Source organism: Monodon monoceros, unplaced genomic scaffold (genome assembly GCF_005190385.1).
Source record: "Monodon monoceros isolate NGI ecotype Baffin Bay Population unplaced genomic scaffold, NGI_Narwhal_1 Super_Scaffold_19, whole genome shotgun sequence".
Classification (NCBI taxonomy): Eukaryota; Metazoa; Chordata; class Mammalia; order Artiodactyla; family Monodontidae; genus Monodon; species Monodon monoceros.
Window position 1 is genome coordinate 67,539,753 of NW_021703775.1, and position 18,197 is coordinate 67,557,949.

General features: G+C 45.6%; 1 protein-coding gene across 3 annotated transcripts in view; it reads right to left on the minus strand.

Moving 5' to 3' along the window:
• Positions 1 to 18,197, minus strand: part of DPYSL5 (dihydropyrimidinase like 5) — an 87,555-nt gene that overhangs the window by 20,490 nt on the left and 48,868 nt on the right. For 2 of the 3 annotated variants that reach the window (XM_029232843.1, XM_029232844.1), the window contains exons 3-5: positions 4,505 to 4,663; positions 2,325 to 2,504; positions 1,441 to 1,509 (exon numbers count right to left, since the gene is read on the minus strand). In XM_029232843.1, the coding sequence (XP_029088676.1) occupies positions 1,441 to 1,509; positions 2,325 to 2,504; positions 4,505 to 4,663 (408 nt within the window). The remainder of the gene's footprint in view (positions 1 to 1,440; positions 1,510 to 2,324; positions 2,505 to 4,504; positions 4,664 to 18,197) is intronic. The other variant, XM_029232845.1, reaches the window with a different exon arrangement.

Below are 18,197 nucleotides of genomic sequence, written 5' to 3' on the forward strand. Positions count from 1 at the left end.
AAAGACGACAAAACAAGAACAAATGAAAACCTGCAGTCACACCTCTCCCTGGTTTCTGGTGCATTCTCTCCACAGCCATCTCAGAACTGTAGCAAAGGACTAATACTGATTGATTTCAAGCTGAAAATTAGCCTAGATCGGGATTACTGAACCTCGGCACTAGTGGCATTTGGGGTGAGATAATTCTTTGTGGAAGCGGCTGAACAGACATTGCAGGCTCTTTGGCAGCATCCTTCACCTCGACCTAGTAGATGCCAGTAACATCCTCCCCCCAGGTTGGGATAACCCAAAATATCTCTGGACATTGCCAAATGTCCCTGGGGAGCAAAACATCCTTAGATGCTCCCCTTTAATCAGCAGATGGTGAAGGTGGTATTCTTGCTATTACTGCCACTACGGTCAGCACCGCTCTCTTCCCCCTCATAGAGCTCCACAAAGCCCAGTCCTGTGTGCATCCCGCCACCCCTCTTCTCACAGGCACTCTGAGTGCCTTGTTGAAGCTGGTGTGTCTTTCTCTATCAACTCTGAGGTGTCCAAACAGGAGCTGTATTCAAGCGCTCTCGCAGACAGAGACAAACCCACGGCAGGAGTAAGGTGGGACCCCCGCCCACACCAGGTTGGCCCACTATAGGCTGACTTGGTTCCTGTCTGATGACAGAACCATCACATCCTGTCTCCAGCTCCTCGTCCCCCAAGGCCTCCCCATCAGTCCCTCATGGACATCCAACCACCACTCTGCATTTAAGGCTTTGAAGAAATGGAAAATAGCTCTCCCCTCACCACTGGTAAGGCATGTCCGAACAGGGTCATAGGGCAAGAACACATTATTTATCTAACGTGATCCTCCAGAGCCGAATTCTTCAGCAAGGGGGACCTGGGGGCATTTGTGTCGACACCCTGCAAAACTGTGCAAGGATAAAACCAGAGGGCAGAGGGAGAGCAGGGCTTAGTCACCATCTCAGCAACGAATAGGAAAAGGGGGAAAGAGCACAGACACGCATGTGCCTCTCGTTTCTAGTGGGAAGGGTCCAAAGTTTTCCACAGATGCTCAAAGGGATCTCAGCCCCAAAATGCCAACTCACTGGCTTATAGTCTGGAATTTCTTCTAACATCTAAAGGCCCTTTCAGTCTGTCTTTTCTCTCCCGATTCAATTTTGGCCAAAGCAACCCCTGGCATGTTCACATGGCCTCCCTCAGACCCTTGAAATCAGCCCCCAATGAGGTGGGTCTGTTTCCCCAAAGTTGTCTTCCCCAAGGAAGCTGAAGGGCAGGTCGGCTGTAGCATGGAGGAAGTTGTTCCCTGGGAAGCTTCCAGATGGGAATTTCACCCATGAAGAAAGCAATGCCATACAACTCGTATTTACCGATGACTCTTCTATCCTAAAGGTTCTGTGAATCTACAGGAAAGATGATGACAAAGAACACGGATATCTTCCTCACCTCCTCTGGACGGCTGATCTCAATTCCTTCTGGGCCTGTGATACCCAAATCTAGCGCCTCCTTTGCACCCTGAATAAGAGCAAAAGAAAGAAAATTGAGAGAATCATAGAGATACAAAAAAATACTGAACCCAAGGGACAGTAAAATATTTTCAGCACAGCCCATTCCAATAGGTTTGCTGCTTTTCTCACTTCTGTAACACCCATCTTAGAACGAGGGCAGGATTAGGACAGGGATCCCCTGAGTCTCACTTCATAATGATTGAAAATATCTTTTCCTCTTAAAAATACAGTTCAGTCACCAGCCAACAGGCCTGGGACACTAAAGACAAACACTGTTTATTGATCTGCAAATCAGAATTTCCTCACTGGAAATCTAGTTAAATCTCCAGCTTCCACAGATGCCTAGATTAACCTTTACCCCAAGTATCCTACTTAAGACCCAGTAGTACAAAGGGGCTTGTCTGTCTTGGTACCAGTGAGAAGATCTCTATAATACCTCAGGTCCGCTGAGGAGGTACAGGAAAGTGGAATGTTGACCCTTATTTATTCTGTACGTCACATCTCATTAAAAATATTTCTTAGAGGTGCTCCAAATTCCTCTGTGATAATGGAATTTAAGTATCATATTTGAATGAAGACATCATCATCCAAGACTTAGAAACCCTTTTGGACTATACAGAGAGATTTGTTTTTTACAGACACTAGAAAAGTTTGGATTTTCGGACAGAGATCTGTCATCTGGGCTGTTAACATCTCACACTTTCTTTTATAATTTGTTTTATCTGAACCCTGTAGGGAGGGTCATGGGTGGTCAGGAATCCCCCAGAGAACTGTCTCTATCGGTGCTCCCCCAACTTCCCCCAACATTCTCTACTGCCTTGCCTCGGCCACGAGCTCCCCATTTTCAGCATGGACCCGGGCGATCGCCCCAATATCCTTGCAAGCGTGCAACACTTGGTACAGTTCGCTGTCCCGAAGCATATACAAGTCCTTGTAGGTCATGAACATCTGGAACGAGTTGACACCCTTCTCCCTCACCAGGGTCTCCATTTCTGCTTTCACCTGGAGAGCAGAATGCAAAGGCAATGCCACGTGAGTACAGAGGGCCAAGAGGCTGACTGGCAGACGCTGGCCCAGCGCGGAGGAGAGGTGGCTCTGTCGCCACATGACCACCCGCAACCTTGCAGTATCTCACTCTCCTCTCACTCCACAGGCTGCTGTGAGGTCACGTGAGCAAATGGATGCGGAAGTGTTTTGAAAATTGTCCAGCGTGACACAAATATAGAAACGAGATCTGGGCATGTTTCTCCTATCACATAAGCTTGTCCCGTGTTTCTGCCTCCAAATCAGCCTTATTGGTAAATGCAGTAATGACTTTTACACCTGTGGCCAGTTCCCTCCGCCCCCATAACAGAAGGGGTGTTACAGAGAAGGCGTACTAATGCTAAAAATCCAGAGACCTGGGGAAAATCTAACTTAGGGACAAAGCCAAACATGAAGCAAAGCTATGTGAATAAGGAGATTCATCCCAACATTATTTATACTAGGAAAAAATGGAAGAAACATTGGTCCAACAGTAGGAAAATAAATTGTGATTCGTCTACTTGACAGAACATTAAGTGGCCATGGCATCGATGGTCATGAAGACCATGCAGCCAGGTGGAAAATGCTCACACTTAAGAGAAAGAGTTACTATGAAAAAAGACCAGAAGGAAATAAGCTAAAATAACAATAGTGATTGTGTTGGGGTGACTGAATTATGTGCTTCCTTTCTTTTCTATTTTTAAAATCTGTAATTAGAAAAAAAAATTGGTTATTATAAAAAAGAATTAAAAATTCTAGATGCATGAAAATCCTCACAACCTTTGGGGACTTAGGGATAGCTGACTTGGCCTCAGTGTTGCTGGGAATCTGAGCAGACCCTCTCTATTCCAGGCCACTGGAGGAGGGAAGGGAGAGAGGCTTAGGGTAGGGGTCGCCCATCCAGGAGGGTGTCCGAAGTGGACAAAACTTCCATCTGAGATAAAGGATGGCTAACATTCAGTGTGGTCTGTACCTTTTAGCCGGTACCAGGAGGGGGATCTTCATGTGTGAGTTTGGGGGGTTCCAAGGCCTTTCATAAGCACCAGTTTGGATATAATGGAAGAGACTGTGTAAGCCCCACACTCAAGGCTTGTACCTGAGGGCAGAAGTACAGCCAGGCTTTTAAGTCACTGTCTCAGAATGGAGCCAGGCCCTTTAGATCAGGATCCACAGCTGGAGAACTTTGCAAAATCTCTTAATGCTTATTTATTGTTAAGATTCCAGGGCACCCACTCAAGTACTGAGTGGCACACGGTGATTAATGAGCACCTGATGAAAGAATGAATATCCAGGTTGCTTCCCTGGGGTAAGAAGCAGTAAAACTCCAGAAGTGAAGCAAAATCTAAATGCCTGTATATCTGTATTCAGGAAGAACGAGGAAGAGGGAATCGGGGAGCAGGGACTGGACTCTGGCCCTGGGGCCTGGGCAACAGGAGGCCAGGAAAGCCAGGGGCACAGAGGCTGAGCTGAGAAAGGGTCCAGTGGGAGCCACACACCAGGAGCAAACTCAGGGTGCCCAGAGCAGGAGCTGGGGCCCAGCAGGAAAAAAGCACCCCAATCCATTCTTACCAGGTGGCACTGAGCCAGGACGGGGCCCTCCGTTCTGAGACCTCAGGGCTGTCACTCCAAGCGCAAGATGATGTGACCCTCAGGGCTGACCCTTACTGAGCTTGCTACTCAGTAGCAACCCTTAGGGGTTTTGCTACATAAGTGACACCTTAGGTAGAGCGTCAGGACATGCTGAGCGCCTTGTGGTCAGAGCGCTGGGAAACTGGCTCTTTAAATTAAGCTAAACAGGCCTCCCCCCTTATAGAATCATAAGTGTTTTTTCTTTTGGCATTTGGAGGAGTTAGGATGGAGGTGGGAGGGGTGTTCCACACCGCAGGACAGCATCACCCCCCCAGCTGGCTCTCACCAGATGGCCCCTCTGCCAAAAAGAGCACTGGTTCTTCTTTTGGGGTTCCACCCAGTGCTGTTACCTTGGGTGCCCACCAGGGGATCCCCACATGGAGGGCGTAGTCACAGCAGACCTTGGGGTCAGCCAGGCCCCGGCACTTCTCGTAGGCATCCACAAGGGAGGTCTCCTTGTCAGGCAGGACGTGGCCGATGATCATGGTGGTACCTCCAACTAGTGCTGCCTGAGGGAGACGGGAAAAGCAATCGCGTCACATCTCTACCCGCACCCAAGTCGCTGACGTGGGGACACTGGGTCCTCAGGTGGACCTTCAGGACAGCCACAGACTCTCCCACACAAGAGGCTGGGAGGCCCAAGTGCAGCAGTGTTTGGGAAAATGTAAGGAGCTGTCAACACAGGAGCCAGGGTGTAATCTTCATCATTGCTGTGGATCCAGCACACAAACCCGCTGCTTCCTCATCTTGGGTTGCAGCTCAGTGCTTGGGAAAAACGACTTAGCGTGTTACCAGCGCCTACATTTCCAAATGGGAAGATCCCCCCAGACAATTTCTGACCAACTTGAATAGATAGATGATGCAATCAAATGTCTACCATAATGTAAGTCTGTTTGTAATATTATTTTAGTTACACGTATATACGTAAACCATAGTAAAATGTTAATTTGACTACATTATTTTGTTTTATTTGCCCACATTTCATGAAACAATTCTATTCAAAGTTTTTATAGGCATCTTCACATCAGGGTCTTTGTCTTCAGTTTTTCCAAGAACATTAACTTCATTTCCATCTGTCTTGTTTGAGATAGAGCATTTTAGGTCCCCGTACGATCTGTCAGTGAAAAAATGATCCTATCCACAATCTCCACGAGATACCACTTAAAAAGAAATCTTTAAAAGGTCTCATTTGCAATCACAAACAATGCTCCCAGGAATAATTACTAAATCTGTGTTAAAGGTCTGCCCCCACGTACTTTTTTAAAAACCAGTTTGGTCAGGTGACCTCCATGAGCTTCCTAAATTAGCATTGACCAAAGGCTATTCCAGGCTAATGGGTTGTTCTCCAAAAAAACTTTATTAAAATAAAAATTGAGACAGGTCCCATAATATGTGAAACTTTATGAGGGCTTTAATATAGGTGACTCTCTTTTCCTGATGAATTAAAATTTGGACAAAACCTACTCTTTTATTTGGATCCCTACAGTGACTGGAATCAGCTCCAAGTTCAAGTCCCTGCTATGCCACCTCCCAGTTGGGTAACCTCAGCCCGGTTACTTGACCTCTGTGATGCAAGAGGTCAAGTATGTTTTTTCTCCTTTTTTCTTTTAAAATTTTTCATTTATCTATTTTTTAAATATTCTGTTACAGAGTCTTTACCTATACCATGGGACCAGCTTCCTTGCTGGAGAGCTGTGAAAGTCAAGAGAATCATCACTTTGTAAAGTTTTGTCCTAATATGTGTGTTTCATTATTCAGAGTTTAGTTGTTTATCTCTGTTTTCTGTATGGGAGGAAAACAGCACAATGAAACTGTCTTGATGATTTCATGCTTCTCTATTCAGTTAAATCATTGATCACGAATCAGAAATACTGCTGGAGAATAAGGGACTGAAAAAAAAATTAGTTCAGCGGCCAAGCAACAATTACAATGAAAGCTCTTGCAACACCGATTTTCCACGCTGACCCTGGCTGGGCGGGTGAGACTAGTGCCCTTGTTGTCCTGGGAAACGCAGGGGCCTGACTTCTTGCATAGCTTAAAGCAACCAACAGAGGGTGCTAGTTCTGAGGCTCACACGCAGGAATTGTGATGTGGGAGACGGAGAGAAGGGGAAGAGCAGCAGATTGTAGCTTTACTAGCTGGCTTCTATTTCTGATTTTGCTGGATTGTGCCAGAATGATTCACCCTCGTAGCAGGTGGTTGTACTCTATTTTGTCCTGAAATGCATTTCTTGCTTTTATGTGTGGACACGGGGGTGTCTGGTATATTGGGATGTTACACACTAAATTGTCTTACTTCTGTGGTTCTAGATTGTTTTCCTTTGCACTCCCTCATCTGTCTGTAGACTTGCATAGAAGAAAAAGGGAATATGGAGACAGCACAGTGGAATAAGAGAGCCAAGACCGTTCTTAGCATCTGTGGGCTTCTGAGAGTAGAAAAGGAGGTCTACCTAACAAACTGTTAACACAGCGTATACTCTGTTCTCCTACTCTAACAGATAATGTTCATAATGACTCAGAAGGCCAGGCTTGAGTTCAGAATTCTCAGAATGCTTGCAGTTCTGAGCTACACTCTAGCGGATGTTGGCCTTCAGCCTCTGCGTCTGCCTCTAGCCCATACTCTCCAACTCCGGTTATGTGTCCTGCAGCCCCTGGATCTAAGCTCTTCTCACTCCTGCAAGATGCCACCCTGGGGCTAGGCGTGCACAGAGTGGTGGTCTGGCCCCCAGAAGGACAGATTCAGGCTAATGTAGGCCCTGGCGGTGCTCAGGCCCTTTGTCAGGGGATTCCAGGGCCCCAGAGTGTGGTCCAGGATTGGGACAGTGGGCTCTGGGCAGACGTGGGGGAGCTGCCTGTAGTCCAGAGCCCATGGCAGAGACTCCTCTTGCCTGGGTCCAAGGATAGTAACTGAAAAGTTCTGGATGGAGTCAGAAGCATCCGGCAGAGGTCCTGACTTTCCCAATTGCTGGTTGTAATCCTGTGTGCCTGCTCTGCTCTGCGCTCACCGCTGGGGGCCCACAGCAGCTCAGGTGGCAGTGGTTGTGAGAACCTCCATAAGCTGGGAAGGGGCATATAAATATCTGGAAAAATCATTGCTGCTGTTACCCCAGGCCTCAAAGCAAAAGTTTAATGGGATCAGTAAACACTTTCCCAGCTGCGGGTTCGGGATCCCAGACCAGATGCTGGATGCACTAGTGCTGCTTTCCTCCCAGGCAAGATGCACACAGAGCTGGCTTCTAAAATATGCACAGTTCCCACCCACGGGATGAATGCTGACAAGCTCAGTCTTAGCAGGAATGTGATATCACAGATGTGACAGACCTTTTTACTGTCATTCCACACAAAACAGCCTTGTACAAATCAACAGCAGAGCGTGATGCAATCCTGTTCCGGAGGCTTTCGAAAGGATTATATTTACGATAATCAAAAGGAAAGGCGACTGTGTGGCTGCTGAATGTTCATAACTGTCTTTATGCAAGAAAAGTAAAGCTGTGAAAGATCTGAAGAATCAATAGAAATGATGTTCATGGAGGCTAAGCCTTCACATGGAACAAGGGTGATGCTATAACGAGTGAAAAAGACAGAATTCAATAAGCGTACCCAAGATACTTAGAAGTATGTTTAAACACACACACACCCACACAAAGAAAACAAAAATAGAAGGAAATATACCAAAACATTAACAATGACTGTTTTTGGATGATGAGATTCTGAGTAATTTATTTTTTCTAATTTTCTGAAATTTATTTCATAGACTATATTACTTTCATAATACTGTATACATAAAAAAATTAATTTGGAGGAAACTAAAACTACTTAAAATTTAGTTAACCGTGTTTATGTATTTAAAATACTTTCTTTTAAAGTTATGTATGAAACATTTCAACCACACAGTAAAAGTACAGAACATAATACAACACATACCCATGAACGCACTACTCAAATTGAACAGATGTTAGCTTTTTACTGTATTTACCTTACATGCTTTTTAATTTAAAAAATGAAAGAAAATGTTTCCAATACAACTGGAGCCCTCCATCCTATTCCCATCCCTTAACCCTGAGGTTGATATAAATTTCTCCCATCCATGTTTTTATGCTTTTACTATATTCGTTTTGCAAATCTGAAAAATGTACACAAGTGGTATTATACCGTCCATGTCCTTTTGCAACTTGCTTTTTTTATTTGACAGAATTAAGATTCATTTATGGAGACAGACACGACCATGGAACAGCTAACACACTAGGGCCTACTGGAGCCTGGTGCCTGACTGAAGTGGCCATTTATCAACCCAGGCCCTTATTTTTTGACATAAACTTCTGTCCAGCCAAGCATTCCCCACTGTGTATGTGGCATTCATTTCTATTGTGAACGTGAGACTTCACATCTCTCACTGTTAAGTTAATATGGACTTTAGGACCATTTGTTTAACCAACAGACGCAGCAGCGTCATACACATTTGGCAGGATATGAAACATAATTTTACTATTTCAAAGGGTTACCATTATTTTGTTTTTGATATTTATGACATACCGCTGGGTAAATCTGGGTTTATTTGATGCCCAGTCATGTCACATCCACTTGTTCCCTAAGAAAAACCAGTATTCTTTTTTTTTTTTAACATCTTTATTGGCGTATAATTGCTTTACAATGGTGTGTTAGTTTCTGCTGTATAATAAAGTGAATCAGCTATATGTATACATATATCCTCATATCCCTTCCCTCTTGCGTCTCCCTCCCACCCTATCTCACCCCTCTAGGGGGACACAAAGCACCGAGCTGATCTCCCTATGCTATGCAGATCCTTCCCACTAGCTATCTATTTTACATTTAAAACCAATATTCTTAATGGTAATCCATTTCATGTCATAGTTTCCAGGCATACGCTTGGCAGGAACTTGTACTGAACTCAACCTAAACCTGTTATTATAAATGTCATCTTTATGCTTCAGAAGTTATCAGACCACTGTGGGCACATGGCGGTCTCCGTATTGACCAGGGACCTGCTCAGCAAATTGGAAAGAAATTTCAGATATAATTTATTTGCTGACATCACAGCGTTGGAAAGAACAGTGCATTGGCCTTTCCTGGTTTTGTCAGGACAAAGATCTTTGGAGAGTCATTCTCTACCATCTTCTCTGTTGCTGCGGCTCTAATCACGTTTTGCTGAGTTCCCCGTAGCAATGTTTTTTCTCTACCCCTCCACCTTGCCCCCCAAAGGGAAAGGCTTGGTTCTCTGGCTCCAAGGCCAAGAACCAATAGATCAAGGCACAAACTTTGTACCCTGTTGTTGAGAAGGCACTTGGGCCAGAGCTTATCTGTGGGGTTTTTCATTGGGGGTGGCGTAGGGACATCCTGTGAACATATTTTCACACTAGTGCTCAGAAAATGGGTGTGTTCGGGGGGAGGTGATTGGAATCATAATAGCAGGGTCTGGAGTATCTAGATGTATAGATTAAGGGCAACTCAATCTTCACAGAGGGAACAATCCTACACTGAGAATCAAATAACCAGTATTTGGATGTGCTTTGTAAACTAAGTCCAATGCAAATGTTTCGACATTTCTTAATGCAGTTGAGAAAGCCATCACTTGTTCAGATGGATCTGCTTCTCTTGGAATTGCTGAACCACTTCCTTTTCTTTTCACATTGAATGTATCTTCCATCTTTTATTCATACTCGCTCAAAGTAGAAGAGAAAAAAAAAATAACCAGATCAGTGGTTTCTCTCTTGCTCTGAATAACTTCCTTGCCCTTCAGGGATCTTGTTAGCTGCTCTCTGGCCCTCGGGAAAGCCAGCTCTTAAGCAGCACCACTCCTTGGGATGTGAGAGGCTCCCCAGAGAAGGGCCTGAGCATTTCGTCAAGTGAGATGATGTATGTATGGTACCTAGAACCATGCCTGGCACTCAGTAAACACCTTTCTCATCCTGAAACATACGCCCACCAGCCAACACCAGCTCCGTGGGTATGTGGCTTGGGCAGTCCCACAGTGCCCTGTGTTCAGACTGGCTCTGTCCTGGTTTAATCTCTGCTGTCATCTTGAAATTCTTAATAGTATTTAAACAAGGAGTCCATTTTTATCAGCTACATTGACCTGATCTAGGGAGATCACGCTCTTAACAGGATTACGCTGGCTTCAATGCCAATTCATCCAGCTCACACTGGGGGCTCAGGACCCTGACGCTTTCTCCGATAATTCCCTTCAAGGCCGCTTGAATGCTGACCACTGCTCCAACCTCTTTTAGAGTCTCCCCAACACCTTTTATCAGATGCCCCTTTTCTCTGAAAAACAAACAAAACAACACAAACCCTCCCTGCAACCAGCTTTTCTCCAGGACACCAAGTGATACATGATTGTTCCTTGGGACCACCCACTGTCCCTCTAGCTACATACAGCTCCCAAGCCTTTTCTTGACCTTTTGAGCTCATTCTTCAGCTGACTGGTTTTTCTCTAAATTGCACATTTATAATTAACTGCACTTCTCAATTTCCTTTTACTTTTCACTCCTACCTTCTGGGTCCCAGCCTCTATTACTTCATCTAGGGCATGGTCCCACTTCTGACCTTGCAATGCTCTCACTGTTAAGCATTACCATATCTAAAACTCACCCTTCATTCTTTGAATTTTCAGCAGAGGAGACAGGCAACATTCAATCTGCAATATACCTTGGGAAAAGGACATTTTCCCACACTTAACCTGCTTGCCATTAAAAAAAAATTTATTTACTTTATTTATTTATTTTTGGCTGCGTTGGGTCTTCGTTGCTGCGCGTGGGCTTTCTCTAGTTGCGGCGAGCGGGGGCTACCCTTCATTGCGGTGTGCGGGCTTCCCATTGCGGTGGCTTCTCTTGTTGCACATCACGGGCTTTAGGCACGCGGGCTCAGTAGTTGTGGCTCACGGGCTCTAGAGAGCAGGCTCAGTAGTTGGGGCTCACGGGCTTAGTTGCTCCACGGCATATGGGATCTTCCTGGAACAGGGCTCGAACCCGTGTCCCCTGCATTGGCAGGCAGAGTCTTAACCACTGCACCACCAGGGAAGTCCCCGGCTTGCCATTTTTAAAACACACTAATGCTATATTTAGAGGCAAAATAGTAGCGTGACAAGAACCAGACTTTAAGGCAGGCAGATCTAGGTTTAAATCCTAGCTCCATCACTTATGGTTATAAGATCTTGGGCAAGTTATGTAATCTCTTTGAGCTTCATTTTCCCCATTTGTAAAATGGAGTAATAATACACCCCTTGTGGGGTTACCATGAGGATTAAATGAGATAATGCACGTAAAGCACCTGGGACAGCACCTGCACATAGTAGGAGCCCAATAAATGCTAGTGATTCATACTATCATTATAGCTATTTTAGTTAATAAACAATAAGCATAGTTTGTAGGTAGCATGAATGTGCACACTGCGTTATATGTATCAGATGCTCCAGAAGAAGTGAGAGATATAAGTACCTTAAGGCGCTTAGAGTCCAGTTAGCAAACAGGACAGGAGAAACGTTCATTTCTAATAGAAATGACTCCAAAATAATGAGAGTACAAAGCAGCACAAGATAACATTCCTCAATGGTGACGGCAACATCAAGTTCAACAGACCAGAGGAGGGGAAGGACACAGTAGGATGGGCAGGCTGAGAGCTGGAAGGGGGCAGGATGAGACACTCTGGGGTAGGAAATGATGTGGGCAGAGCCGGCGACACAGCCAGAGGACAGAGAATAGATCTTTGGTCTTGGCTGAGGCAAACTGTGTGGACCTTGATGAACTTGGATTCCATCAATCAGCAAAGTTGAGCAACTTGTGTGTGTGGAGGTGGTGGTGATGAGGGGGCTTCGGGAGTGTGGGGTTTAGGAGCACATTTACAGACAGGACTCTGGTCACCCCCATCCCTGGACATGTCTGTAGTCACAGCAGGCTTCTGGGTATGAAAATCAGACTCCAGAACATGGCCCTGACTGCTCAGTGCAAACTCGACTGCAGTGCTGAGACGATGGACCCCAACCTGCGGACTGGGATGAATGACATATGGGAAACCTGTTTCGGGGAAGAAGTAGCAGCCAGGTTTGATGACAGAAGAGGAGAGGATGTAAATAACAGGGGAGGTTTTATGCCTGTGTGGCTGAAAAAATAGTATCAGGAGAGGAACAACCAAATTTAGGAGGGAAGAGAGTCTTTAGAAATCTTAGTGCAGAGCTGACGGAGGGACCATGGAGCAGACGAAAACTGCTAATTATAACCAACATCCATTGAGCACATACTCTGTGGCTATTTAATTCTCACAACAGTCCTGTGAAATATGTATTATTGGGCTTCCCTGGTGGCGCAGTGGTTGAGAGTCTGCCTGCCAATGCGGGGTACGCGGGTTTGAGCCCTGGTCTGGGAGGATCCCACATGCCGCGGAGCAGTTGGGCCCGTGAGCCACGATTACTGAGCCTGCGCGTCCGGAGCCTGTGCTCTGCAACAAGAGAGGCCACGATAGTGAGAGGCCCGCGCACCGCGATGAAGAGCGGCCCCCGCTTGCCACAACTAGGGAAAGCCCTCGCACAGAAACGAAGACCCAACACAGCCATAAATAAATAAATAAATAAATTTAAATCATATGGGCTTCTAAGAAGATCTCTGCTTAAAAAAAAAAAAGAAAAAATATGTATTATTCTCCCCATTATTCAGATGAGGAAACTGAGGGTTGATATTCATATCTACTAGGCTGGGAAGGACATCTCTTCCCATTCATTTAGGAGGGGGATGGATAGAGGAGGAGATGAGCTGAGGTGACATGGAGGAGAGCTGAGGGTGCCCAGGCCCTTGGTCCCAGACTTCTTAGCAAAACAGAGGAAAGGTTTTGGGAAAATTAGGAGTGTCAGTCTGAGCCAAGACGAGGTTTAAGAAAACTGTATGGGAAATGCACTACAGAATCAACGAGGGAGGGCTGAAGTAAACTTGCCATATTATAAGGGGACAGTTCCATGAAGCCAGGAGCTGGGACAGAGAAAGCAGGCTGGGATTGCTGAGGGAGTGGGGAGTCCAGGGACGGACTGACAAAGGCATCCAGGTGGAGGTCCAGCACAGCCAAAAATGGGGAGGGGTCCCAGAGCAGAGTTGGTTTGGGGTTTAGAGTGACATCTGAACTTTTATGTTTGTTAGAAATACAGTTGGATTCTCCGATGGTACGTGAAGGCAGGGTGCTCTGGTGGGCGAGGCCTGAACTCTGGAGCCTGGCACACCTGGGTCCGAGGTCTGGCTTTATCGATGAGGAGTCCTGTGGTCTTGAGCCAGTAAGCTCTGGCTTGGGAGGATGGGGGTGCCGTTCCTGGAAGGAGGGGTCCCCGGGAGAGGAGTGGGGTTGTGGTGGATGCGTTGGGTTTGGGGCAGGTGCACGGAGGTGTCTAGGCTGTAGCTGTAAGCCTGGGAGTCATCAGTGACAGATCACCTGGGGAGAGAAGGTGGGGAGGGGGAGAAGGCAATCTGGGATAGGATCCTGAGAAGCAACCACAGAGGAGAGGAGTAAGACAGACAAGACCACGGAAGGAGACTGGAAAGGAGAGTCAAGAGGCAGGAGGGAGAGCAGGCTGGCATGGGGTTATGGAAGCCAAGAAAACCCTGTCACCAGCGCAACAATCTCCCTGGCTCACTGGTTTCAAGAAGAGGTGAGCTGCCCTAGAAGTTAAGATGTCTTCGAGGGAAACCCAAGCTCCCCTTCCCAGATGCGAGCGTACCAGGGTAGCCTTCTGGTCTCAGGGACAGTGAACACATCTGCTTGGGAAGCCCTGATATAAGCCTGCCTGGTCCCTGCTCAACAGGTAGACCCTGGGCACACAGGACACAGCCAGCTGCAAGCGCTGCTGAGAGACAGAAAGGTAGGGATTCAGTGTGAAATCCCCATCCGCCCTCCTCCCTTCAGCCCCATCAATAAAGAACAGGCCTGACTGCTATGCTGTGGGGAGCAGCTGGGTCAGGCGCAGGTCAGACCAGGCTGTGCAAGAGCTCTTGCTGCCCCTTCCCTTCTGTTGCAAATTCCTGAAGACAAAGAGGTGCTGGCTGTCTCCAGGGCTGCTTGTGCAGTGGCCTTGTGGCAGGAAAGCTAATTGCAAAGGGAAAGATGGCTCCTCGCTCTGGATTCTCAACCCTGAAGGGGCCCAGGGCAGCAGGGGAATAACCCCCACTATAGAAACTTTGGGATGAAACTAGACCCAGAGAAAATCTCCTGAAGGGATGCAGACCAACACGAAGTGCTCCAGGAGAGGGTCACCTGCACAGCCAAGTGCTGCCCTCACCTAAGCTTCATGACCACCGTGTTGGACAGATGTTTTCACCATCTCAGTTTTTGAGACATAAGCCAAGACTGGGATCCAGGTATTTTTATTCCAAATCTCATACTCTTCCGTAACCCTGAGAATAGATTTGATACCAACAAATAGCAACTAAGCACAGAGCTTCATAGCCTGGGGCAATCCCAACTGCAGATTCAGGGTCTCCCACCTGGTATACTTAAAATAGACAACAGATAAGGAAGTATATACATCAGCCCTAACATTTTCTCATTTTAGAACTAGGAATACATGAATACCAAATGGTGGGAGAAATGTAAAAGGATGCATAGTTTTTATCATGAGACGATGCACATTTCTGTGGTTAAGACATTTCCTTTAAACCTGGGAATGAATTGTGTTAATTCCCAGACCCAACAGACTAGCGTGTCCCGGGGACACAGAAGCTAGCAAAAAGTGACACCACTCACGCGGAAGCCATTGGACCACTGTGGCAGTTAGCACCTAGGCTGAACTCACGTTCAGGAGAGAAATGAACATTTACTGACAGCCTGCTTTGTGCAATGTTCCTAATATTATTCATATTTATTATCTTATTTGATCCTCAGAATGACTCTGTAATTTAAAGCAAGGACTCAAACAGATATCTGTGTACCCGTGTGCATAGCAGCATTACTCATAATAGCCAAAATGTGGAAGCAACCAAGTGTCTATCGACAGATGAATGAATAAACATAATGTGGTACGTACATAAAATGGATGTTATCCAACCTTAAAAAAGGAAAGAAATTATGACACGTGCTCCAACATGGTTGAAACTTGAGGACATTATGCTCAGTGAAATAAGCCAGTCATAGATGGACAAAAAAATGTATGATTCCACTTCTGCGAGGTATCTAGAATAGTCAACTTCATAGAGATGGAAAGTGTAATGGTGGTTGCCAGGGGCTGGGAGGAGTGGGGGATGGGAAAGTTAGTATTTACGGAGTACAGAATTTCAGCTGGGGAAGATGAACAAGTTCTGGAAATGGATTATTGTGGTGACAACACTGTGAACGTACTTAATGTCACTGAACTGTACACTTAAAAATGATTGAAATGATAAATTTTACATTATATTTTATCACAATAGAAAATTTAAAAATATATGACTCTGTAGGGTAGAGGTTACTCCTCTCGTCTTACAGATAAGAAAAATGGGGCACAGAGGAAATCATGCAGCCAGACTGAATGAGGGTCTATCTGCCGCTAGCATCCTAGGTTTCCTTTACATTATGCCGCCCCTTCTAGAGCTCAAGATAGCCCTGGTCTGACTGCAGGGCTCCCTGGCTCCTAGATTCCTCTGTCAAAGGATGGAGAAAAGCCCAAGTGAAATTGGACCTAACTGCAGTTTAGAAACAGAGGGGTAGGTGTGGCTTGGGCTTCAATTACAGGGCTAAACCTGAGAATTGTGCCAACATCTAAAATTATGAAATGAGGATCTCCAGGCATCTCTCTAATCCAGAATGATTATCTTCACTGCCGAGCATCCAATTTAAATCATTGTGTTTAATACAAAGCCACAGAACAGAGCAGGCTGTCTCCCGACATGCAGTTACCATGGAGACCGGAGATGATCCTCAGAGAGAGTTATGTGGCGGAGAGAACGTGGCTGCCAGCTTCTGAGAAGCTAGGGGGCCAGGGGAAACCGTTCTAAAATAGAGCCCGGAGACGCCCTTTGTCATCTTCCTCCTTAGCAAAGCCCCTTCTAATCCCAAAGCGGGAAAGTTTACAGGTAAGCAGGTCATGACCATCTTTATTAAAAGTCCAGACTGCCCAAAGATGACAGACACGAGGGGTTTGTCAACAATCCAGAAATAAACCACATGTGACCCCATCTGCTCTCCTTCCCTCATCTACTCCAGTGTCGGCGAGTCTTCATTTTGGTCCCAAAGCTCAGTGATAATAGTGCCATCAAGCTGCCGAGGAAGGCTGTCCTGAGGCCGTGCTAGGTGCTGATGCTGGGGAATGCGGGCTGGCGCCTGCTCTGGAAGGCAGGGAGGCCTATGCCTGTACTTGCTAGCTTGGAAAGGCATTTCACTCCCTGAGACTCAGCTTCTCCACCTGCAAAGGAAGGAAAATAAGGCCTGCCTGAGGGGGGCTTTAAAGATCACGATACGTGTATAAGGGATACAGAAATGCTGGGCCTGACAGGGCAGTGCAGCCTTCCTGGAGGGGACAGCGGCTGGAAACGTAGCTGCAGGTCCTGCGCAGAGCCATGCACTGCCAGATGCCACCTGGGGGTCTGGGAACCCAGAGCCCATGAGAGGCTCTACATGCTCCAGGCTGAACACTGTATTTTCCACACAGCAGGAAAAGTAGACTCTTTGATGGGCCACTATGTCCGGGGCTTAGAGATGCAGAACAAGCGTGCTCTCCCGAATATAAGTCCTAGTTATCTTAAGCCTGGCAAAGTGAGAGTCAGGGCACCAAACCAGGAAAGAGCTACAGCCCAGGCCTGGTGGTAACAAAGGGTACCAAACAGAATGGAAACCTGACAGAGGGAAGGGGAGAGGGTGGCAACAGCTCAGTGGTTAGAATTTCAGTTCATGTAAGTTTTATCCTAACCTGGTCCACTCAGAACTCCCCGGCCCACTTCTGTTCTCCACTGACTAACTGTAAGACAAAGAGGGAGCAAGAGGAAGCAGAATGAACGCTTCCCTGTGACGTCATCACAACTTATTATACATAAAGATATGGGTCATGTGAAGAAAATATATTGAGATCAATATGTAGCCAAGTATCATGGAACATCCTCATGGACCTCATCTGAACCCCCAGCACTCAGTTAAGTTCCTTTTAACACACACACATCACAGATTTTTTTCTCTCCAAATAACTTCAGAAGATTCTAAAGAAAATTCTTAACTTTTGGCTAACAGAAAGGGACCACGCTAAGGGCTGAGAATGTTTATCAAGTGCTTGGTTAATGCACTGAGTTTACTGCTCTCTGAAGTTTTTGGTTTACAGCCTGCGCTAAAAAAGTTTGCTTCCGAGGATATAGAATGGCCAAAACAACGTTGAAAAAGAAGGACAAAGTTGGAAGACTTACACCACCGGCTTTCAGGGCTTACTCTAAAGCTATCATAATCAAGACATTGTGGTATAGGCGTAAAGATAGATACATAGATCAAAAGAACAGAAAAGAGAGTGCAAAAATAGACCCACACATACACGGTCAACTGATTTTTGACAAGGGATGATCTTTTCAACAAATGGTGCTAGAACAATTGGATAGCCATATGTAAAAAAACGGAACCTCAACCCTTACTGGATACCATATATAAAAACTAACTTAAGATGAATCATTGACCTAAATGTAAGAGCTAAGATTATAACACTTCTAAAAGAAAACATGGGAGAAAATCTTAGTGACCTTGGATTTCACAAAAATTTCTCAGTTACAGCACGAAAAACAAACTATGAAAGAAAAAGAATTAATAAATTGAAGTTCAAAATGAAAAACTTTTGCTCTTCCAATGACATTGTTAAGAAAATGAAGAGGTTAAGTCATAGCCAGGGAGAAAATGTTTGATTGTGGTAATCTGTTCATGAAGTATATAAGTCAAATCATTATGCTGTACATCTTAAACTTATACAGTGCTGTATATAAACTATATTTCCATAAAACTAGAAAGGAAAAAATAAAGATTTACCTATTCTTTATATTTCATAAAAAAAAAAACAAAAAACAAGACCAATGACTCAAAACATAGGGAAAAGATATGAACTCTTCACCAA